Raw genomic sequence first — 25681 nt, 5'->3', positions numbered from 1 at the left:
TTTTATATTTTGGCCACATCGTAAATATTGATTGTGGAACTGACTCGTTCCAATCTAATTTGCATTTCCACAGCTCCTGTATGATTAATTTTGCTAAAATTATGACTGGTCCTAGCGAACCTAAAGGATCAAAAAGTTGTGAGACTTCCGCTAGTATTGTACGTTTTGTAACATTGGCTTGATTAGAAGAATTAAATGATATAGAATAAGTAATATTGTCATTGTCCTGATCCCAATATACACCTAGCGTTTTTTTACTAGAAGACGAATACCGTCCATTATTGATATCGCGTGTTGTATTCATTTGAAAATGCAGCTCACATGAGTTTTCTTCTTCAGATAAATGTTTATCGGAATTGCACTCTTCTAACTGCCAAAATTTCTCTAATTGCATTTGAATTGGTGAGGTTACAGAATGGCAATAAGTACCACTCACAGGGTGTGTATTTACCCTACCAGAAACGAGCCAACCTAATTTAGTTTTTTGTAAAATTGTTGTTTTATTGGGTAATCTTATTTGCCCTACACAAAATAATTTGTAAAATACATATTCACCTAACAAGAGATCAATTTCAGACGGTTTATGAAACTCTGGATCGGCTAAAGTTATATTTTTTGGAATTTTTAAACCTTTTCTGTCAACTTGCCTAGAAGGTAACTTTGCCGTGATAATTGGTAGTACCAGCAGTGTAACCTTTTCTTTGAAACTATCATTTCTAGCCTTAATAGATGTTTCAACGGAGTGCTTAACAATGCTTCGAGATTGTCCTAAACCTAAAGCTGGCAAATTTATGTTTTGCTTGGATTGATTTGCTAATTTTTCAGTTATAATATTTGACTGTGAACCAGCATTTAATAAAACCCTACATTCGTGTGGTTGATTTTGCGCGTCTAAAATAATAATGCGAGCTGTCGATAATAAAACCTCATTTGCCTGCTGTAGGTTCGTCAGAGTTATCAATTGTTATGTTTGAAGTTACTTGAGCTACCTTAGTAGATGTACTGGGTAAATTAAGAAGGGTATTGTGTCTACCTTGGCATTTCCTACAGGAACTGGATTTACACGAAAAGGTTTTGTGACCTGGTTTTAAACAGTTTATGCAAAGATTTGATCTTTTCGCTGATTCTATTCTTTCTTGAGTATTTAATTTTAAGAATGTGTCGCAGTTATATATATTATCATTTTTAGAACAAATTGAGCAAGAATTATTTACTTGAGTTGTGTTGTACGAATGCATGTTTCGTTTGTTAGTGTGATGCTGAGAATTATACTTGTTAGATGGAGATTGATTACTTTTTACGTTATTAATTACTTTTTTGAATAAGGGGACCGGCTCTGTATCACGAGAAATTTTGTTTAAAAATAATAAAAAACTTGAAAATATTGGTCTCTGATCTTCTTCAATAGAACGTTCCCATAATGTGCGTGTTTGTTTATCTAATTTAGCCGAAACAATATATATTAACATTTCATGCCATTCAACATCCTCGTTAGAGGACGTGATACGTCGATTGATGATATTCTCATGAACCTATCTTGACGCGTGACTGAGTTATGATGCACCAAAAAGACTCGACGAATCCCATAATGTGCGTGTTTGTTTATCTAATTTAGCCGAAACTATATATATTAACATTTCATGCCATTCAACCGGTTGTTCTAAAGCCTTTAGTGCATTAACGTACATTTCAGCCTGTTCTGATAAAGATCGTAGCGCAGCGTAAGAAGAATCCTTAGAAATTTCAGGCAATTCAAAAAGAGCGCGAAGATTACTGCAAATTATTTTTCGTGGATTGTTAAACCTTTTTTTAAGAAGTTTCCATGCAATTAAATAATTATCTTCAGATGCGTTAAGGGAGTTTACTACTGCAGCATCATCGCCTATTAGGTATGATTTTAAAAGGTGAAATTTATGTACAACCGGAATTGAATCACGATCATGAATCAAAGATTTGAATGTATCGTAAAAACTATGCCACTCAATGAAATCACCATTAAATTGTTTAATGTTTATTTTTGGAAGGATGGATTGCGATGAAAACGTATTTTGGCTAGTAGTTTCAGGACTATTTGCAATTGTACGATTTTGCCCAGTAAGGTTTAAATGATGAATTTGTTTTGCTATAGTAACTGAACATTCAAAATGAGGATTTTCTACCTCCTCTCTCTCGTTTTCATGATCTACGGCTTCGTCTAAACATTCTATTTGATTTTGAATTTCACACCACTCTATGCTTCTTCTAGTCTACCTTTACGGTTTTCTAACACAAAAAAATCTAAGCTTTCATGAGAATGTATATATGTATGAATGCGGGTAATTTGTCCCTTTTTAACACCACGTTGTTTGATAAGAACTTTAACTGATTCAGATGCCATTGTTAAGTACTATGTAAAGTATAAAATAAAGTATAAACAGAGGCTTGCAAGGAAATAAAAAATTGGAAAAGGATAGCGAATCAAAGTACTTACTTGAGTTCCTCGTTGAAAGTGGACGAATTTTGGTAATGGAATAGGACCTCTGATCCGTTGATTAAAATTGTACAATCGGCTGCGTCGAGGTATGCGATATTCAGACGATGAAAGTTGAGAAATTTACTGTTCCGCTGGCTGCTACTGATGTCCAAAACGGCTGCTTCGTAAAATTTCACTTGTATCGATGTAAAAAACCACTGATCCGGCTCGAATAAAAAATGTACAAACGATGTACGTTGCACGCCAAATTAATTTTATGCAACTAGTTAAATTGGATCGTGATTTCGATGAAGAATAAAAATTCACTGTTTTATTTGAAACATTTAATTGAACTTCTATTCTAATCACTAAAAACTAAACTTCAACGTCTAAATTAAAACTATCAAAATTCGTCCGACTATGGAAACTATTTTTGGGTGGTTACTGGAACAAAACTTACTTGTTTGAGAGATGAAATGTGAATGTCTAATTCTTAATGTACTATGAACTCTAACTATGAACAGGTAAACTGGTGAATATTATTGTAGCGGGGGCGAATAACTAGAAATTGAATATAATATAATACAGAATATGGAAAGCCCTATCATTAAATATGAGCACAATCGTCATACAACATTTCTTTCCAGTTTATAAGGGTTCTACGAATACCCAGGTAAAATGTAAATTGGTCCTGTTGTCACTAACTTAGACACTATTCAAAATTACAAATATGAATTTAAATTAAAAATATTTCATGTACACAAAAAAGAGAAAAACTTAGGACTTAACAATCGCAAAAAACGGTGTTGTACAGATTCGAGTTTTATGGATGACGTAATTCCATAAGGGGACCAAACGACACTGCCATATTCGAGGTGAGGGCGCACCATAGAATTAAACAAAGTTACAAAAGAATCTACATCTTCATCATTTTGCAATTTCGCCTCAACAAACCCCACATTTGATATGCTGTACAAAACGCGCATTGTCCTATCCAGTGCTTCCACAGACGTCTTGTTCGACATGGTAGCTTCGTCCAAGACTATTAATGAGCAGTCACGCATCAATTTTTCTGTATTGCTCTGTTTAGAAACACTACAGACGCTGTTATTATCATCGGTGGCGATTTTCACCGGGAGCTTGAATGTAGAGTGTCAGTGTTTTCGCGAAATCATCTTGAGCACATAACTTGAGGAATGCTGTCCATGTTGTGTCGCGCGGGTTATAAACGATTTCTTGTATATTGTTACCAGTGAAATATACTCTATGTCCATTTTTTCTAAATGAACTGCAAGGTGGACAATAGTGGGAGCCCGGTCGTGCACTTTGAATGATAAAATCCTCCATACTGCTTTAGAGCTGCAGATGTAACGTCCAGACTGATATTTTTCCACTTCATTTGATGATTGTATGCTGAAAGTGGCTTGATCGCTACCTTTATTAATGTATTTACTAACATATTGGATTGACTTTATTGAACTGCACAACTCTACGTTAATGTGGGCATCAAAAATTTTCAAAAGCAGCGGATTATAGGTAACGATCCATCGGTCATCAATATCATGATTTCGGACGGTGACACTTTTCCCACCCTGTTCTGGCGATCGTCGACGATATTTGGAATATCCGTCATCGCTAGTAGATGTTTGAGTTTGGAACGACTTCGGAAATGTTTTTCTGCATTTGGAATCTCGGATACATGCAGAATTAGGGTTTAAAATCCCGCAAGGGCCGTGTACCATGTGTTTCTTACGATGTCGAACAGGACAGTATCTTCTTCTTTAACCGGTATTTTAGCTGAAATAACACTGTCAATTTGATTTGATCTAATTTTGTTCACTAACCACACCAGCAGATGTACATGTGGCAAACCACGTTTCTGCCATTTTATAGTGTACATATGGTAGCGCGGCGGACCGAATATATGAGACTTGTTAATGAGGTGCAGGTACACCTGTACTTTTAAATGGAAGACTGTGTTAACTATATCGTATCTGTCTTGTGGAGTTAAATTGGAGTTAATATTTTCTTTAATTTCTGGCCAATTTAGGTTACATGTTGCAGTTATAAATAAATCGGGTTTACCGTAATGTCTGACATAAGCCATTGCGTCCTGCAATTTTTCATGTAAATATCGAGGCCCACCTGTGAATGATGAAGGTAGTATTTAGTCCAATGTCGTTGATGTGTTCATTCGCCTGTAAAGCATCCTGAAGGTGGACGTAATTTTCTGCTCTCAATTTAGTTTGATTATTACGGATGTAGACCAATCTTTCAGATTCTATTTTCTCATATTGATCGACCAAGTATTGGTTTGTTAACATTCCATATTTAAGCAAAGGGTTGAAATTGTTACGTCGTGTCATTTTACAGTAACAATAGTAGCTCATACATGACACTGTTTTACGCAGAGGAGCGCTTTCGGCTTCTTCCTCGGCACCTGCGTCGTCTTTTTCGCCTTCGACGGCGACTTGGGAGAGCTGCGGCGGCGGTAGCCGCCGACGTGTTCTTTTCGCTCACCCCGACAGCCTTCTTGCTCTTGGGCAGCGCCGACTGTCATTGCTCCCTTCTTCGCAGACGCGTCGACGGCGGAGACCTTCTTCGTGTTGGTGCCGCCGCCAGCCTTCTTGGCGACCGTTGTTGCGCTTCGCCCCTTCTACGGAGTCGCTTTCTTGGAGGCCTCGCCCTTGGCAGCGGCAGAATCGCCGGGCGCCATCGTCTCGAATGCGGCGGACGCGGCAGCGCGGTGGCGAGACCGACGAGCTTGAACGAGCCGGGAGCGCCTTTCAAGTACTTCTTGATGAACGGCGAGAGCCTCGCCGTGTCGACCTTGTAATTGGCACTCACGTACTTCTTGATGGCCTGCAGCGACGACCCTCCGCGCTCCTTCAGGCACTTTATGGCGTTGTTCACCATTTCAGGCGTGGGCGGGTGCGACGGCTTGACCCTAGGAGCCTTCGCGTGCCGCCGCCGCCGTTCGCCTTCTTCGAACCGGGCGTCGCGGCGGCGGGCGACCCTGTCTCGGTCGACATGATGATTCGACGACTATTGCGATTACTTGTACTGGCGGTAGATTGCTCAGTAGCTAGGTATCTCAATTTGCGAACGTCGTACTGCTCTCTGCTTTTTTCTTTTCTGCCACTATTGGTTTTTTATTAATTCGTTCAATGAATTTGTCAATGTATCATTTGAATTTGTTGGTTTGTTTTACGTCGTTTTTGCGGCGAAGCTTCTATAAATTCTTATCCTGATTATTACTTTCGGTAGCCACCATAACCTCCACCGTAACATCAAGCTCACGTTCCTCTTCCATTTCACCATCTTCATTTAATTAGGCTGTGATTGAGACAATTTTGTCCATGTTCTACAAAAAAAAAATCAAACTAGGTAGTTTGTTTTATTACTTCAGATAATTGTTGTGTAAATTTTACGACTGAATGTTTTCAAGCAAATAAAACCATAAATAATTATTTATAAAATACTTACTCGCTTTCTGTTATTTGTGGCTTCAAAAATTGCATTGTCTTCATACCGCCATTTTTTGATATTTTTGACTTTTTTGTCGCTTTTTGTTTCCCGTCATTGTCGCGGCTTTCGGTAATAGCTTCTTTGAAGCGTCCATTTATTTTTACAAATTTATGCTGTAATAGTATACATACGTTAACAGAATATTACAAACTAATGGATATTTCATTTCTATTACTTAGGATCCGTATTTATTGCATTATCTTGATTTCCATATATTATACTTTATTACATTGTTATTGTAATATTTATGTTCTAACTCCTACTTCTAACTTCTTCGACACTCGTGTTACTGCACCAACAATATTAATTTTTCTTCATCCATAAATACCCTTCTACTACAAAATATCACTCACAATAAAAAAACTTTTACAACCTTCTCAACCGGCGCTGTGTCTGTTGATAAAGGATATTTATCAGTTTTTTAATAAACCCCACACAGCTTCATATAGGTTCGTTACTTTCTCAAGTCAACAATAGTAAAGCGTTTCTTAGAAGTACTTCAATGACCAGTGCGAAGTGTATACATATATTGTTCAAGTTAAACTTTAGTTAGAAAATACGCACATATACCCTTTGTTCATAGAGGAAGTTCGGAAATCACATACGGGATGAAGAATGTCAATTGGTGTATACAATTTTACTTTAATTAGTTAACCTACATAACAAAACTTTATAATATAGTAGTAGTAGTATACAGTAGTGATGTTCCGACTAGCCGAGAAAGCCGACTATCCGGCCAGTTTCGTAGTCAGCGACTATTCGGCAAACATCGCCGACTATCCCGCTTCTTACTTTGTATGTATTTCCCAATAGAGTGTATATAGGAGGAATTACACAAAATAAATACTTTGATTGTTTTTTTTTAACTCCATGTTTATTTATACAATCTGTCTTTAGGACAATAAGTACAATTTATAGTAATATTTACATAGCAACGAGAAAGACATAAAATTGAATGCTGACCAACGTAAGCATCCAATTTGATTACAAATTATTAAACATCAAAAGACTAAATTCAAAATATTACATGTAGATAGTTTGCATTTATCGTATTTGAAATATTTCAAATATTATGGTTGTTCAATCGAGTAGCACTTAAAGTTGTCGTTGATGAGATTTTTTGCTAACGGATCAGGATGAGTTAATAGTCTATTGTTGTATTTAATGATGTTCTTTTTTAATGACTATGTTAACCGTATGTAATCCGAGGCACTTGCAGATAATTTCATTGCCAACATACCAGGGAGCATGAAGTAAGCAGCGAAGAGTCTCTGATTGAAACCTTTCAAAAATATTGATGTTAGATTTTGAGGGTGTACAACAGATTTGTATTCCGTACATCCATACAGGTTTAATCACTGAGCGGTAGAGTTGGACATTGTTATCCAGGGTTAATTCTGATTTCCTGCCCAGTAACCAGTACATTTTTCGTATCTCAAGGCCAAGCTGTTTCCTTTTCGTCCATATGTGCTCTTTCCAAGTAAAGCGGCAGTCGAGTTGAATACAAAGGTATTTCACATGGTTTCTTTGGGAATTTCAATCTCTCCGTAGAAAATGGGAGGGCCTGTATCACGACGCAGAGTACCAGTCCTTGATAGAGTTTAAACGCTCTTGTATTACTTTTGAGACCTCGCTGGGTATTGCGTGTACAGCTATTATCGCAGTGTCATCAGCAAACGTAACATAGCAGTGGTAATTCTGGGAGCGGTGGGGATATCTGCAGTATACCAGTATACAGAAGGTACAGTGCTGGAGCTAGAACACTGCCTTGCGGAACTCCTGCTTCAATTGGAGTGAGTTATGAGAAAACATTTCGTACCTTATCTTGGAAATAGCGATCCGTTTCTCCAGCAGCAAGGCTAGCCTCCAAGAAGAAGCTTGGAGCCAGTAAAAGTTGATGCCATTGGTGACAGCAAAGTCGATAAGATCTGGAGTTTTGTTTGGGTCCGACGGCCAGTATGTGGGTTCTCCGGTTGAGATAATTGAATAATTATTAGCTTTGATGGACAAGTTTTTACCTTCGGGATTTGGCGTGGTCGATCTTGAACCCCACCATTGGTATTTGGCGTTGTAATCTCCTCCTGCCAGAAATCGTGGTCCCAGTTATTTAAAAAAATTGTTAAAATTTACTTGAGGAATATTGAATTTTGGAGGGCAGTAAGCAGCGGAAACTATTAGTGGGCCGTTTGTATCGCTGACTGTGTTTGAGTGTAAATAATCCTTTGAAAATTTCTCATTTTTGTAGTGTTCAAGTTCAGATTTGATGATAACAGCAGTTTCACCGTAAGCTTTCTTATCTGGATGATTGGTATTATAAACGGAGTATTTGGGAATTTTTAAATAGTTTTTATCGGTAAAGTGGGTTTCCGAAATCAACATGATATCTATGTTATTAGGCATAAGAAAAGGCTTTAGCTCCAAATGTCTTTGGGCTAGTCCGTTCGCGTTCCAGATCGCAATATTTAAAGGCATTTAATCTATTTTATTTTTGCTATAAGAGCCGTGATAAGATTTAGCATTTAGTTTGTTTGATAATATTTCGTTTGAGTTTAAAGCGTCGTCTATGCTAATATATGAGCTGCTGGTGTTTGTGTTTTGGGCGTTGTTTACGTTGGATTCATGGTTCTCGCGAGGCTGCCCCTGGTCGCTTGAACATAAGATATTCCCGGTGTAGTTGAATGTACGGTATAACTTACTTGCTTTGAAATAACAGTTGGTTCTGCTCCTTTGTGCCTGAGTTTTTTGTTGTACGGTGTTGTATGCAGTACAGCCCTTGTGGCTGGCTGGGTGGTTACCTTCGCAGTTTGCGCATTTTAAGCTGTCTTTCGTTGCACCTGATTTGATGTGACAGACTTTGGTCGGGTGGGATCCAGAGCATTTGACACACACAGCCTTTTTCTTGCAGTAATTTTTTGTGTGCCCGAATTCTTGGCAATTGAAGCACTGAACTATTTCCCTCCTCTTATGAGGCGGCTCGAAAGTTACTACCGTATTTAGTAGTCTGTTGACGTTGTACATGGTCTTATTATTTTCGTTTAGTTTAATTTCAACAAAAAAGAGGGGGTACGGCATTTTGGTTTCTCGCTGGTGAATATTTGAAATCCTGGTCACTGTGTGTTCTTTTATTGCCGATTTCAAGTCATTCGTATCCACGGACGGGTGCAGGTTTTTGAGGACAACTTTAAAATTTTTGTTTTGTTTTAGTTGGTACGTAAAAAATTCAGTCTTTCTTTTCTTTAGTTCTTCCACTAATAGTATGTATTTTTGCGGAGAAAAAAGTTGCCCTTTCACTTGGTTGTTAGCCAACGACTTGAGAGAGTAATTGTCACGGTCTATTGTATTCAGCAATTTTTGTAGCGGTCCGATGTCCTCTACTCCACTGACAAAAATGGGAGGGGGCTTCTTAACATCTTGAAGATCTTCAATCTTGTCGGAATTGGGATCGTTATCGCTTACATTTGTTCCCTGTAGAGCACTGAACTTATTAGTATCGACGAATGGTTTGTTTAGCCAGTAATCTGTTACTTTCACTTGTTTTTTTGTAATATCGCCTCGAGCCTGTTAGGAATAAGCCGCGAGTATAGAAACACTGAGGGCGGGGGAAACGCCCGTTCGCCTCAGAGGATCAAAGCAGATTGATTGTTAATTATCATTTTTATTTTAGATATATTGTCTTATCTTCATCAATAAACATTGATACATATTCTTATTTAAATTTAAAGAGTAGGAATTTTTGTAATTAACACACTTGAATTTGCGACTGGGAGGAATCGTCTGTGATCGAGCATTTGTTCATAGAACCTAACTGCTGCATTGGTGTAAAGCACGAGAAAGTGCACATGTGCCGGCAAGCATACGAGTTATGGAAATGTATCGATTCGCGTACCCGCGCCGAATATAGAACCATATAAGGAAAGGTGCGTCAGTACTGAGGCGGCAGCTTGTAGGGAAGGATCATTCTAGTTTTGATATATGTTCCTTAATTTTCATTATTGTCGTCGTATATTTCTTTTCTGTTTTGTTCTTTTTTTTGTTTACTTTTGTTTGTGCATTTAATACAAAAGTTACTTTTAACAATACGCATCTGTGTCTTTCACTGAAGTCTAATTCCTCGGCCACCCCTTGATAAAACATCTGGCGACCGTGACAGGACTTGGGATTAGTACGATCAACGAAAGGGAAAGCGTATTATTTGGAATATCATGACTGATAAGAAAGACGTAGAACAGATGAAGCAGAAAAGAAAATATTTGCGTATAACGTTTACTAGAGCCGTAACTACCGCAATGGAGAAGTTGGACAACGATCAGTCCAATGAAGCCGATTTTACAAAAGCTTACAAATTAGTAGAGAGTAAGCATATAGAGATGGATGAGCTCACGAATACCATTATGAAGACTCAAACATAGTCGGCGAGGATAAATTTCAGTTGCTACAGCAATCCATAGTACCAGGATCACCCGCAGAAGAGCTTGTTGATAGCTATCCACCAACAAGTGATAAATATCCACGTGTAATCAATAGTTTGAAACAACGATATAGCCGTGATGATCTACAGATAAAAGTTTATGTGAGACAGCTACTTCAACTAGTGCTTCAGAATGCAGTGTCCTCCGAAAAATTGCCATTATCTAGGTTGTACGACAAGATCGATTCTCAATTACGCACTTTAAGTACGCTCGGTGTAACCACAGATAAATGCGCGGTAACAATGTAAACGCACCGGATATGTCAAAAACGCGATTGACGAAGTTAATCGACTTTTTAAAGGCGGAAGTCGAAGGTGATCAAAGAATCTGTTTATCAGTCGAAGGCTTTACCCTGGCGGATAACGCGAATAAAGCAACGGGTGCCAATAAACCGAGAGTGAAGCAAGAAACGAAAGATGTAGCCACTGCTCGAAATTTGATCGCTGTGAAAAGTCGAGATAAATCGTGTGTGTTTTGCGAAAAAACAAATCATGAAAGTGCTAACTGTTTTAAAGCGAAGAAGATGTCACTTAGAGATAAAAAAGGTGTTGAAGAAAAAACGCGCGTATCAGCAATCTCCATGTAAGGTACCTGGGCCATATCCCTTTCCTTAAAAAAATACCACTGATTCGACGTCACTAAGTATTCGTGTTAGATAGTGTATGTGAACATAATGGAATAGGGTAGTTGTAACTCGCCCTGCGTTTCCGCCAGTCCACCATTATCAGTTCAACGGAAAAGTGAGTCGCCGTTTTAAATTTTCAATCGTAAGTTTTATGAATATTTCATATTACAAGTCGACGTCAGTGAGTATTCGTGTTAAATAGTGTATGTGAACATAATGGAATAGGGTAGTTGCAACTCGCCCTGCGTTCCCGCCAGTCCGCCATTTTCAGTTCAACGGAAAAGTGCGTCGCTGTTATAAATTTTCAATCGTAAGTTTTTATGAATTTCTTATATTATAATTAGACTGCAGGGAAAAGTATTTATTGTAATTTAGCTATTAGCAACCGTAGATGAAATACCCATGCATATTTTTTAACTTATTTATTTTAGTATCTTAGGTTATGGTAAATATAACAATATAAAAGGTGACTGAAAATATGGCCACCAATTGGCCATATTTTCCTTATGGGATTTTCTGTTGCTTCCTAGAAGAACTCTCCGAAGATGTCTGATAGATAAAAAATATGAAAAATTTTAATTGGAAAGAAAACCACTACTTAATGCTCAGGAAGAATAGGAGCTAGCATCTCGTATCATACTATTAAGCGATGTTGGATACCCTTTTACTCCATGTATACTTCGCATGTGCGTCAAAAAGTATTGTGAGCCAACAATATGATTTATTATATTATTATTTTCTAGTTATTAATGTTAAATTTTAAAATAATTTGTGCTTGATTTAATTAGTGTTATTTGTTAATTTTGTTAGTATTATGATTTTGTTAATTTTTTTTAGTATTTAATTTGTTCAAATTATACCAGTTTCAGATTCTAAAAATGTATTTTATTTAAAACATCGAAACCATTTGAAAATATAAATTGCCTACATGTTTAATTTATGTCGTTAATGTGATCACTTTACATGGCCATATTTAACTACACTATCGTAAATATGGCCACTTTCCCAGTTATTAAAAATTCATTATTTATGTTCAATTCTATTTACATGTTGATTTCTTTGTCCTATAATATGATACCTAGGTAAATACACTACTAAATAAAAAAGGATTAGTAAAAAATTAAAAATTTAAGCAATACCAGAAAATTGATGTCAAACCTTAAGGTGGCCGTATTCGACCCAGGTACCTTATGTAAATAGCAATGTAATCGAAGATTTATGGTCTCTGGACGTTTTAGAGATTAAAGATCCAATTGAGCATAAGACACAAAAAATACACGACGAAGAGGTGGAGGTGGTGTTCAGGCAGACGATAATAAAAAATGCGGAAGGCTGATATGAGGTGAAATTGCCGTGGCTCGAATCCCATCCTACGCTTGTGGATAGTAAACATTTAGTCATACAACGCTTGCAGGCCATGGTTAATAAATTGCCAAAAGCTGGCAAATACGAAGAAGATGGCACTATTTTCCCCGATTGGCTGAGAAAGAGGTTTATTGAGCGTGTGTCGGTGGAAGAAGAGAACTCTTAGGGTCATTATTGCCCCACCGCCCAGTATTCAAAGAAAATTCGACGACTACGACGAGGCCTGTGTACGATTCATCGGCAGAGGGAAAGAATTGTCCATCCCTCAACAACTGCTTAGAAAAGGGACTGAACATCATCGAGTTGGTAACCGATATTTTATTTAGAATAGGTAAAATAGGAGTAGCTTCGGACATAATGAAAGCGTTCTTACAAATTAGTGTGGACCTGGTAGACCGTAATTTTTTGCGATTTTCGGAGTATGCAGTAGTCCTTTTATCCTTGGCGCGACGATAAATTTACATTTATATAATTATTTGGATTCGTTAGCTAATGACGCGAGCAAGAGTAAAAATGTATGTATGTTTTTATGTGGATAATTGTGTTACTAGTCTAAATAGCGTTAACGAATTGAACGATTTTATTTCTACCGCAAAAACAGTGACGGACGCCAGTCAATTTGATTTACGCGGGTAGGAACACACCAAAGATGGCAATTCCCAGACATCCAGCATTGTACTTGGGATGCGGTGGGATAAAGAGACAGACTATTTATCGTTGAATACGACTAATTTGGGTAAGCTAGAAATCCCGAAAATAACGAAGAGAAATATTATTTCGGTATCTCATCGAATTTTTGGTATGGCTTCGCCCTAAAATTTCATTGCAGGAATAGTGGGCAACTAAATTATCGTGGGACGATAAATTAGCGACGAGACTAAGAAGAAATTTAATTATTGGGTTAATTAGTTGAGGCAGGTACCCGAAAAATGGCCTAATGGTGGTGCAACGGTCGATGAAATCGAGGTCAACGGGGAATTGAAAAAATCGAAAAATTTCTCGAAAAAATTGCAGAGCGCGATATTAATCAGTGTAAAAAGAATAAAGATCAGGTAGATGACAGTTTTTATAGTCCATGGTTTAGAGATTATTCAAAGATAGTTTGAGTTTTAGGTTTCATAAAAAGATTTTGTAATAATTGTAAAGATAAAGTAAATGCGAAGAAAGTAAATTTCTTGACAGTAACCGAGTATATTAACGCAGAAAATTTATTACTTAAATTCATTCAGAATTATCATTTTAAGGGATTACAAGATGAACGCATTATACATTTTTTACCTTTTATCGACGACAACAAACTTATACGAACAAAGACTAGATTGTTATATCGCGACGACACGCTCAATTTTAGATGTCCAATTATTTTACCAAGCAAAGAGAACATCATTAAATTAATGATTAGAGAAAAGCACGTAGCATTGAATCACGCGGGAGTGCAAATAACGATGAATGCACTTCGCGAAGAATTTTGGATTTTGCAAGGTAGGAAAACAATACGGTCGGCTCTTGAAAAGTGCATTGATTGTCGCAGGTACGATTCAAAAAATATTTCGGCACAATCATCTCCTTNATTAAAGAGAAACACGTAGCATTGAATCACGCCGGAGTGCAAATAACGATGAATGCACATCGCGAAGAATTTTGGATTTTGCAAGGTAGGAAAACAATACGGTCGGCTCTCGAAAAGTGCATTGATTCATCAGAGGTTCTGATGTAATGACGCTTCAATAACTTCCCGATGCGATCTGTGACTGTTTTATTATATGGTAGAGAGGCGAAACCTGCGGGTGTCTCCGGTGCAGTTCTCCTGCGATGAAGGGCACGTTTGATCTCCTGTAATGTGTAGTCTTTAGATTGAAGGGCTTGATCTAGATGGCGGAGTTCTTGATTTAAAGTAGAAGCTTCACAAACGCGATTAGCTCGATGAATAAGGGTTTTCAATATGACTCGCTTCTGCGCTGGGTGATGATTGAAGTCTTTATTGAGGTAACAATCAGTGTGTGTAGGATTGCGATACACAGTGTGGCCCAGGGATCCAACGGATTTTCTTCCTCTTTTCCCTTCTCTTCTTGCCTCAACAAGTAAAAAGTTTGCCAATTTATTTTCTATCTTTTTCATATATCCAAATTTCTGATTTTATTTTATTCATATTGTCATATTCGTATAATTGTTTCCCATTCGTCCTCTATATTTCTGAAACCAGCACGTTCCAAAAAGCTTCTTTTATCCTTCTTTCTGTGTCATTGTGTTTATGTATTCTTTTCCTACTTTCTCTTATAAATTACTCCCTAAGTATCTACCTTTAATACCCGTTTTTGTATTTAATATTACCCCACTATCTAAGTTATTTCCACTTTTATTATTCCTAATTTGATACTTAGTTATATATATATCTTTTTATTGTTCCGCACGTAGAATTTGTTTTGCGAAAGCGCGCGCTGTACGTAATTGGTTATAACATTTGGTTTCAAAAAGCAAATTAATTGAAACTAATTAGAAATGAAAGAGTATCATTTCCTTAATGTATTACATATTAGATAAAATTTTATAATTAATTCTAGGCTGTATGCTACTTGTTGTTTGCCTGTTCACTCTTATATTTAAACGCCAGATGGCGCCATTTTCTTGTATGCAGTTTTGGCTAAGTAATTAAAACGTTTATTAAGTTCAAACTCAAAGAACTCTTGTTTATTAACCTGATCTCAATAGGTTATGGGTCCAGGTCCACATTAATTAACAACTGAGAGTTTCTATCAATATAAAATGTCACTCGCAGACAGCATAGCTCAGCATATAGCTAAGGTAGAAAGTTTGGCTAAGCAACTTTAACAAAGTGGAGAAGTTATTATTGAAACTTCAATCATAACTAAAATTTTGAGTACACTACCTCCCAAGTACAGATCTTTTCGCCAGGCTTGGATGGCGCTTGATCGGATGAATGAAACTGTAATTAATCTGACAGCTCGTTAGACAGATTAGGAGGTTAGTTTGAATATAGAAAAAGATAATGAAACTGCTTTAATAGTGGCAAAAGAACGTATGAAAAAGAAAACTGTTCCAATAAAGAAAACAAACAAGGAATTAAATGAAAAGTTAAATGAAGGGTCAAATGATATGTCACATCGCTTTATATTGTAATGTTCGTGGGTTTAACGAAATATAACTTCTAAGACGAAAACTATTTATTTACACTAATTATTATTATCACTATTCACTGCTCTATTTATTTCATTGCTATCACTGTAAATGACGGTAGGATACACGCGTTTACAAATACGGCGCACATGAAGAAAGGCGCCACCGCCTAGTTGGCGAATCGATAAGTCCGATCTGCAAAAATTGGCGGACGAATATAATAAACACGTTCGCGCATTAAAAATTTAGGTGAACAAACTGAAATGTAGAGTACATTAATACTGCATTTAATTTACTCAAAATTAGACAAATTCACAGAAGGAATGGAATAAAGAATCTTCAAAGTCAGACGATGTAAAAATTGACGATTGAATAAAATTTCTAAATGAAACGTGTCATTTTCTAGAAACAATCGAATGAAGCAATAAATCAAATATCAAAAATCCCTCTTCAAAATAAACTTGAAAGATTTTGGAGAATCGAAGAAATTAGTTTGCCTAACTTAAGAAGCAAACAAGATATAAAATGTGAACACATTTTAAAAGAAACACAGACAGAAAATCAAACCGGACATTTCGTGGTTACCTCAACAATGGTATATCCAGTGCCAGACTTAGGAAATTCTAGTGATCATGCTATAAATAAATTTTTATCATTAGAGCGAAAATTAGAAAGGAATTCTGATTTAAAGACAATTTCATGAATTTATATTGGAATATAATAGTCTAGGCCACATGAATAAAATTGACGACGCAGCCATAACATACAACAACTAATATATTACTTATCATCATGGAGTTATCCGCGAAGATAAGTTGACAACAAAACTTAGAGTAGTTTTCAACGGGTCTTTTGGAACTAGCAATGGATCATCTCTCAATGACATTTTACTGGTTAGTCCTCAGTTGCAAGATGATTTATTCAGTATTATCGTTCGATTTAGAAAACACGAATATGTCATGATAGCAGATGTAGGAAAAATGTACAGAATGGTAGAAATTAATCCAGCTCGGAGAGATTTACAACGCATTATTTCGCGGTTCGGCTAACTCATTATCGACTCAATACCGTAACTTATGGAACAGCACCGACAAGCTATTTAGCTATCCGACGTTTACATGTAAATACTGTCCTTAACGATTTTTATGTTGATAACTTAATAACAGGTTCAAGCTCAACAGAACATGCAATTAAATTAAGAAAGGATATCTCAAATATACTAAATAGATAGGGATTTAAATTACGCAAGTGGGCGTCAAACGATCCTGCAACTTTATCAACAACTTCCAATCTCGATAGGCACTTGCAATATTTCATAACTGACAGTAATAATCACAAAACTTTAGGAATAGAATGGCATTCTGATACTGACACTTTAAAATTTATAACAAATTCTTTCGAAACCAAAAATGACAAGATAACAAAGAGCTATTCTTTCTACAATTTCTCAAATTTTCGAACCCATGGAATTGGTAGGTCCAGTGACAATTAAAGCTAAAATATTGTTGCAACGTTTATGGCAATCTAAAATATGTTGGTATGACCCAGTTCCAGCTTTATTAGAAGAAAAATTCGAGCATTTTAAAACTCAGTTTCCACTTCTCGATAATATTTCAATTCCCAGACATTCAATTATATCAAATCACATTTGTGTCGAAATGCATAGTTTTTGTGATTGCAGTTATTTACTTTCCCGCGATTCACTTAACAACCGCTCAGTAAATTTGATTTGTGCAAAGTCCTACGTAGCACCCCTCAAGGTTTTATCTTTACCTCGCTTGGAACTTTTGGGAGCTATTTTGCTGGCGCAATTAGCCGAGAAGGCAGAAAGGTCTCTTAAGGTAGATCTTTACGATAAAACATTTTGGTGTGATTCCAGTATTGTCTTACACTGGTTGCATTCTGAAGCCACCAACTGGCAAGTTTTTGTTGCTAATCGCGTATCCGAAATACAATGTTTAACCAATGTCATATCTAGAGGCTCAGACCCTGAACAAACATTAAATTGTGCTTTGTGGTGGTCAGGCCATGCAGGTCGTAAATTCATGGCCAAAACAAATGTCAAGATTCAGCTAGATAATATTCTCGAAAAGCGGAGAAATACTTTCTGTTTATTAACTTCAAAGTGCACAAAAAACGAGTTTGATTTAATCACACGATATTCGTCATTTTTAAAGCTACAACGAGTTGTCGCTTATTGCCTTCGATTCGCGCATAACTGCCTTTATAAAGAAGCCAGGAATTCAAATTTTTTAATACCCGAACTAAACAAGGCTTTAATAGTAATTATAAAAATGGTTCAGTCTCAGAAATTTTACAACGAAATTAAAATTTTATATGCTGGAAAATCTGTTTCACCTTCAAGTAAATTGTCAACCTTAAATCCCTTTATGGATAAAAATGAAACAATTCGAGTTGCTGGTAAAATTGCACGGGCTGCAATTAGTTATGATGCCAAATTTCCTATCGTTCTACCATCTAGTAATCACTTAACAAACCTTTTAACTGAGCACGAACACAAACTTAATCTTAGGTGTGCAAGCAGATGTGCAAACAACATTGGCTTGACTGAGACGTTGCGTCGCGTGCTTTAAATCCAAGCCGATAAGTACCTACAACTCAGCAAATGGCTAATTTACCGGAAAACCGCCTTACACCTGCTAGACTCTTTCTCGTGTGCGGAACCGATTTTGGAGACCCTTTTTTTATAATGGATGACAAAATTCAAAACAGAAAAATAATCAAGGCTTATTTATACGTTTTTGTCTGTTTTTCTTCCAAAGCCGTATATTTCGAATTGGTTGGAGACTTATGGCACTAACTATATTGGAGCTAATAATGAATTATCTTAAATATACTCCAAGTTATCTAATTTGTCTAAGAATCCCGACTATATCCATTATTTTCAACAAAATCACATTAAATGGCATTTTTCACCTGCCCGATCGCTTCATTTTGGAGGATTGTATGAGGCAGCAATAAAATCCGCAAATTTTATCTTGAAAGAAAATTAGGTAATGCAAACTTCACATGTGAAGAGCTATACTCTGTTGTGGTGCAAGCCGAGTCAGTTCTCAACTCGCGACCTTTGGTACCTCTTTCCCCTGAACCGAAACATCTCATAGCCCTTACCCCAGGTCACCTTATCCTCAGCGACTCGTTAACTGCCGCTCGTCAGTTAGATATTGCAACTAACCAGTTAACCCTTTGACTCATTACGAGAGATTGCAACACATGTTCCAGCATTTCTGGCAGAGAGGGAAGCACGAAAATGGAAGTCCAAGCTTTCCAATTACCAAAAACAGTCAGGTTGTTTAGTATTAATTAAGGACGAAAACACTCTACATTAAAGTGGCCACTTGGACGAGTCGACAGCATTTTCCCGGAAAAGATGGACTCGTCCGAGTTGTGAATGTTAAGACTAATAGTGGCGTTTTTAAACGTGCAAAAACATAAATATGCCCCTTACCAATTAGCGACAGTGTAATATCTTAAGGTTGAAGAAATAAACAGAGGGTTTGCTGCTTAGTGGTTTATTATAAATTAAACATTAATATATGAATCCGGCACACTAGCATCATTGTCGTTCCCCCACCGTGAGGCGTACTACACGTACAATGTACTCTCTCCTACTTAATCTTAACCTACCGCCTTTATGACTGCTACATAAGTTACATATGCTAATAAGATTTCACTTTTTGTTAATTGCACGTCGAGCTGATCTTCTTAGCTGAGGGTCTGTGTCGATGGTAGTGTCTGGAACGCTTGAAAGTTTCAACTGATCTAAATGGCGCTTTACAATCGATCCGGTTTCTAACTTTACTAAATAAGTTACAGAACCCAATTTTCTTTCAATGACAGCCTTCACCAATGGAGGAGAGTTCACGCTAAAATTCATTGCCCATACTGTTTGATCATTTTCAAATACTGCTCGTCTCTTCCCCCTTGAGTTAATGGCCTGTCGTTCCGTTCTTAATTTTTGAATAATTTTGATATCTGGTCGTAGTAAATCGAACTTCGATCCTACCTCTCTTCCTAGCATTAATTTACATGGTGTTTCATTCGTAGTACAATGTTTTGTTGTTCTATATGAAAATAGAATCATGTCTATCGCTGTTTGTACAGATTTCCCCTTTTTTAATAGTATTTTCAATTTTCTTTTAAAAGTTTTAACAAAATTTTCTGCGGCTCCATTTGTTGCCGGATGTTTAACTGGTGAAAAAGTCTGTTTTATTCCTAATTTTTTTAAAAAATACTTAAATTCTTTGCTAGTATATTGCGGGCCATTGTCGCTAACTACATGAAGTGGCAAACCAAACCTCGCAAATAAATTTTGAAATACTTCAATAGTTTTTAATGCAGAAGTACTTTTCATCCAAAAAATTTCTGGCCATTTGGTTCTGGCATCAAGTAATAAAATAAAATTGTGGCCCTTATAAGGACCAATGAAATCAGTGTGAATCCGTTGCCACGCCTTTTCTGGCCAATTCCATGAATTCAAACTGCTTTTCACGGAATTATCACTCACTTCTATGCAGTCGCGACAAGAGCGCGCTAAATTTTCAATTTCTTTATCAACATTTGGCCACCAAAAAAATGATCTAGCTATCGATTTCATTTTTACGATTCCTGAATGTGTATCATGCAATTCATTTAAAATAGTTCCCCTCAGTTTTTGTGGAACTACGACACGATAGCCCCACATAATACAATCTTGTTCTACTGTTAACTCATCCTTTTTAGTTAAAAATTTCTTAAGTTCAACGGGAATAATTTTTTTGTTTGGCCAACCATTTTTTAAGTACATGATTACTTTTGATAGTTCTATATCTTTTCGAGTTTCTTTAGCAATTAAATTGTGATCTAAACAAGAAAATGATGTATCCTCGACATAGTTTAAATAAGTATATTCGTCAGTTTCTTTATTTTTGACCTTTTTTGTTTTATTTGGTGCAGGTAAACGCGATAATGCGTCTGCACAATTATTTTTTGATTTTATATACTTAATATTGTATTTAAAAGCATTTAAAAAATCAGCATATCTTTGAAGTCGTCGCGCAGCCATGATAGGAATTCCTTTATTATTGCCAAAAATTCTTACTAATGATTGATGGTCGGTTCGCAATTCAAACTCCTTCATGTATAAATAGTCGTAAAATTTGGTTATTCCAAAAATGATTGCGCGAGCTTCTTTATCAATTGTTGCATAATTTTTCTCACTTGGCGATAACGACTTTGAAGCATATGCAATAGGTCGGTCCCCTTGAGGTGTCTCGTGCGCGAGTATTGCTGAAAGCCCGTAATCTGAAGCGTCACATGTTAATATTAATTTTTTTTCCGGGTCAAAATTTATTAAAACTTCGGCTGATTTCAAATCATCTTTCGCTATTTGAAATGCTTTTTGACATGCTTCCGTCCAACAAAACTTATCTTTCTTTAAACATTTATATAAAGGTTGAAATTTACTTGCCCGATCTTTAATAAATATATCATAATGATTTATCATGCCCAAAAAGGCCTGCAATTCTTTCACGTTTGTTGCTGCAGGAGCTTTGTCTCGGTTTTCTCTTTTAACGTATGTACGCCAGTTTCATCTATACCAAATCCTAAATATTTTATTTTTTTACATAGGAATTCACATTTAGATTTTTTTAACTTAAGTCCACATTCTTTAAGTTTATTTAAAACTTTTTCGGTATTTTTGACACATTCTTCTAATGTTTTTCCCTTTACTACGATATCATCTAGAAAAATAGTCACTTCAGGCATTGCTGCAAAAATTTGTTCCATCTGATCTTGAAAAAACCCCGGTGCCGAAGCAATGCCGTATGGCAGAGAATTCTGTTGGTTTATTTAAAACTTTTTCGGTATTTTTGACACATTCTTCTAATATTTTTCCCTTTACTGCGATATCATCTAGAAAAATAGTCACCTCAGGCATTGCTGCAAAACTTTGTTCCATCTGATCTTGGAAATACCCCGGTGCCGAAGCAATGCCGTATGGCAAAGAAGTCTGTTGGTATAAACCTTTGTGCGTGCTTAAAACTAAATATTTTTTTGAATCTTCACTTAGTTGCACCTGTGCATAAGCTTCTTTTAAATCGATGTTTGAAAAATAAACACCACCTTGTAAAATCGCTATTAAATGTTCAATTCGAGGTAGTGGGTGTCGCTCAACCAATATATTCTTATTTACCGTAATTTTATAATCCCCACAAATCCTTATTGACCCATCGGGTTTAACTATTGGAACTATTGGTGTGCCCCACTCACTTGCCTAGATTGGAGTTAATATTCCATCTTTGACTAGTCTATCAATTTCTTTTGAAACTTTTTCTTTTAATGCAAACGGAATGCTTCTAGCTTTACAAAAAATTGGTACAGTATTATCACGCAATCTAATAATAAATTTTGATTTATTATAAACACCTCCTTCAGCGGAAAATAACTCATGGAATTTTTCAAAAATTCTATCTCTTTTATCAACTAAAATACCTTCATTCTTATCAAGGTCTTTGACGTTTAATTTTAAACATTTATTTGATCGCTCTGCCTTTATATCATTATTTTCTGACTGTACTATTTTTAATGGCCATAAGTTTAATTTGTGCAACCAATCGCAGCCCATGAGTGGTTTTCTTACTTTCCCTACCACGTACAATTCGGTTATCGCCCCATAACTTATTTTAACATTTTTTAAAATTCCTATTGGTTTACTCGTTTCACCTCCATAATAGTTCAGTACAATTCGGGTAGCTTGCAATTTGAATCTATGAAAATATTTATTGTAATCAATTTCACTAATTATGGAAATAGTTGATCCTCCATCAACTTCCATTTTAAAATTTTTACCGTAAATTTGAACTCTTAGGTACTGCGGATCAATTTTAATTTTGTGTCAATTTTAATTTTGACAACGTAGTTTCGAAATCAGCAGAATCTTGATCGCCTTCGCCTATCCGAATCGCATACACTTATATTGCCTTCAGTCTTTGTTTAATATTTTTCACCGGACGAACTTTGTCCTTATTTCGCGATCTGCAAACGTTGCTCAAATGTCCTACCTTACCACAGTTGTTGCACGCTTTTCCACGATGCCAGCAGTTTTCTCTCCGGTGATTTTGCCTACAGCAAGAAGTACACATCATTGAACCTCCTTCTTTTTTTGATGATCCACTGTTTCTTCAATTGTATTTTTGCCCATTTTTCCCTTAACGTCCTTTATAGTGTAATTGTACACGGTGGTTCTCGTATTCTTCCGTTTAGCCGCCGTTTTGATAACACCTTCCCAATCTAATTTTTCATTTTTAAATAATGCTATTTTAATTTGTTTACTTCGAACTACGGTGATGAATTGATTTCGCAAAGCTTCTTCTTCATTTTAAAAACTTTTTTGGCTAAGATGCGCAGCTCTGATGTTTTCATCATTTTTTTGCATCCTTTCTCGAAATTGTTGTCTAAGCACCGTTTCATTAATTTTCGGTTTTATATAATCTCCCATTTTTGTTTGAATTTCTTCAAGAGTTAATTCCACTGGTTTCTTAGGTGCACACACTCTTTTAATTACTAAATAAGTGTCTGCGTCGACTTTCGTCAGGAATATGGCTTTCTTTTTCTTTTCAACTCTTATATCATTAGCTTCAAAATAGAGTTCGATTCGCTCTAGGAATTCTTCCCAGTTATCAGTGTTTATTTTGAAATCTAACTTAGCTGCGTATTTCATATTTGCTTTTTCCGAATTACGGTTGAGTGACCCTTCTTCGAGCTCTTGTTTACATTTACACTGTCGCAGAATTTCTCTAAACGCTCGCCTTAAGTCTTCTGTAGTCAATACTTCTAGGAATTCATTTAACTTGTAGCTTTTCACTATTTCAATTAAATCAGTTTTAATCACCGTCTCTGCAAAACTTATTTTTCCTTTTCTTAAGGCTTTTTTCAACTCATCCAAGGAAAAAATATTCAGTACTTGGACTTTGTCAAAAAGGCAGAGAAATTCAATTAATTCTTTCTTTGAAACTGTGTGCACCCACGCTGTATTTTTGCCTTTTACTATTTCTGGTATAATATTATCACTCATTAATGCACTAAAACTGTCACTTTAGNGACCGATTTCCCATTCCCCGAATTGACGAAATTTTGGATTTACTAGGTAGAGCAAAATATTTTACTGTAATTGACTTAGCGTCCAGCTTCCATCAAATTGAAATGGATCAGGCTGATATTGAGAAAACTGCCTTCAGCACTGAGACCGGACATTTCGAATTTTTACGTATGCCCTTCGGGTTGAGAAATTCTCCTTCAACATTCCAACGTGTAATGAATTACATTTTTCAAGGTTTAATTAACGACGAAGTTTTAATCTATATGGATGATATTTTGATTTTCAGCAATTCTCTCCAGGAACATTATGAAAAATTGTCAAAAGTATTCGATAGGTTACGAAACTCAAATTTGAAAATAGAACCCAGTAAATACTACTTTCTACAAAAAGAAGTTCAATTTTTAGGTCATATTTTAACTGATTCTGGCATTAAACCTGACCCACAAAAGTTAGAAGCTATAGAGAAATTTCCGGAACCTCGTAACAAAAAAGAATTGAAGTCATTCCTTGGTTTGCTCGGGTTTTACCGTATGTCCAACTTTGGAAATCTCACAAAGCTTTTAACAACCCTACTTAAGAGAAATACTAAATTTGATTTCAACCTAGAATGTGAAGCCTGTTTTCAGAAATGTAAAACTATTATCACATCTAATACCATTCTAGCGTATCCCAATTCTGAAAAGCCCTTCACATTGACATGCGACGCTTCTAATTTCGCTGTCGGTGCTGTGCTGTCCCAGGATGATAGACCTATAGCTTTTGCGTCAAGAACACTGAACGAAACTGAGATTAATTATACCACAATAGAAAAAGAATTGCTATCAATGGTTTATGCCACGAACATTTTCAGACCATATTTGTTTGGAAAAAAGTTTTTTATTAATATAGACCACAGACCACTTGTGTGGTTAATGAGCTTAAAAGATCCAAATTATAAACTCGCAAGATGGAGAATTAAATTAACTGAATACGACTTTGAAATCAAGTATATCCCGGGAAAGAGTAAAAACGTTGCGGACGCACTATCACGAGTGAAAATTAACACCTTAACAGCTACCTACCAAGACTTTATAGAAAATAATGAATGTTTAGATCTCAAAACAATCAAATATTCAAATGATCGATTATTTTTCCCAAAACATAAAAGCATTTTGTATTTTTATGACGATATTGACGACATTATATTAAGTAATGTGCGGATTTTCAAAGACAAATTTAATATTGAAGAAACTGACAGTATAAGTTCAGATGGTTTATTTCGTAATCAAGAAAACAATCAATTTGTAAAATTTGTCAAAATTAACGAATTAGATTTAGAACAAACATTTCAATCATTATCAGCATTACAATTAAACGGTTTTGATTTTTATATGAACAGAGTATCAAATGTAAACATATTAAAAATGTTAAATTACCTTTTCCCAAACATTTCATTTACAGTATGTTTAAATAAAGTTAAAGTACCTGAGAAATGTAAAGCTAATAGTATTATAAAAAAAGTTCATACCGAATATGACAATTTTCATAAAGGCATTCAAGAAACATAACAAAATTCGACGTTCCTTCTATTGGAAAAACATGGTTGCCGATGTAACCCCTCTTTTATAAAAAACTGCAAAATTTGTCAACGATCTAAGATCGATAGACGAAATAACCAGTACCCTTTAAATATAGTAGAACCCCCCTTAAAGCCTTTTGATAGAATTTCTATGGATTTATTAATCATAAATAAAACTTTTATCTTGACTGTTATAGACAATTTAACAAAATATGCTCAGGCTTATTTGCTTAAAAACAAAACTGCTAAGACTATAGTAAACAAGTTAAAAATTTACATTCAGCACTACCAAATACCCAAAGAGTTGTAGGTAGATAATGGCACTGAATTTGTGAACAGTCAGTTACGTAGTTTTTGTAGCAAATTTCATATCAATCTACGAATATGCTCAGTAGAACATTCAGAATCCATGGGAATTATAGAACGACTACACGGCACAATTACAGAT

General features: G+C 35.9%; 1 protein-coding gene across 1 annotated transcript; it reads right to left on the bottom strand.

Annotated features, from left to right (window-relative positions):
* Positions 1 to 5008: 5008 nt before the first annotated feature.
* LOC108742141 (histone H1-III-like) lies at positions 5009 to 5368 on the bottom strand. The gene has a single exon (XM_018477202.2). The coding sequence runs from the start codon at positions 5366 to 5368 to the stop codon at positions 5009 to 5011; it is 360 nt and encodes a 119-aa protein (XP_018332704.2).
* Positions 5369 to 25681: the final 20313 nt, after the last annotated feature.

Source organism: Agrilus planipennis, unplaced genomic scaffold, assembly GCF_000699045.2.
Source record: "Agrilus planipennis isolate EAB-ADULT unplaced genomic scaffold, Apla_2.0 scaffold323, whole genome shotgun sequence".
Lineage (NCBI taxonomy): Eukaryota > Metazoa > Arthropoda > Insecta > Coleoptera > Buprestidae > Agrilus > Agrilus planipennis.
The sequence above is the reverse complement of the archived record's forward strand: the minus strand, read 5'-3'. Positions and strand labels throughout refer to the sequence as shown.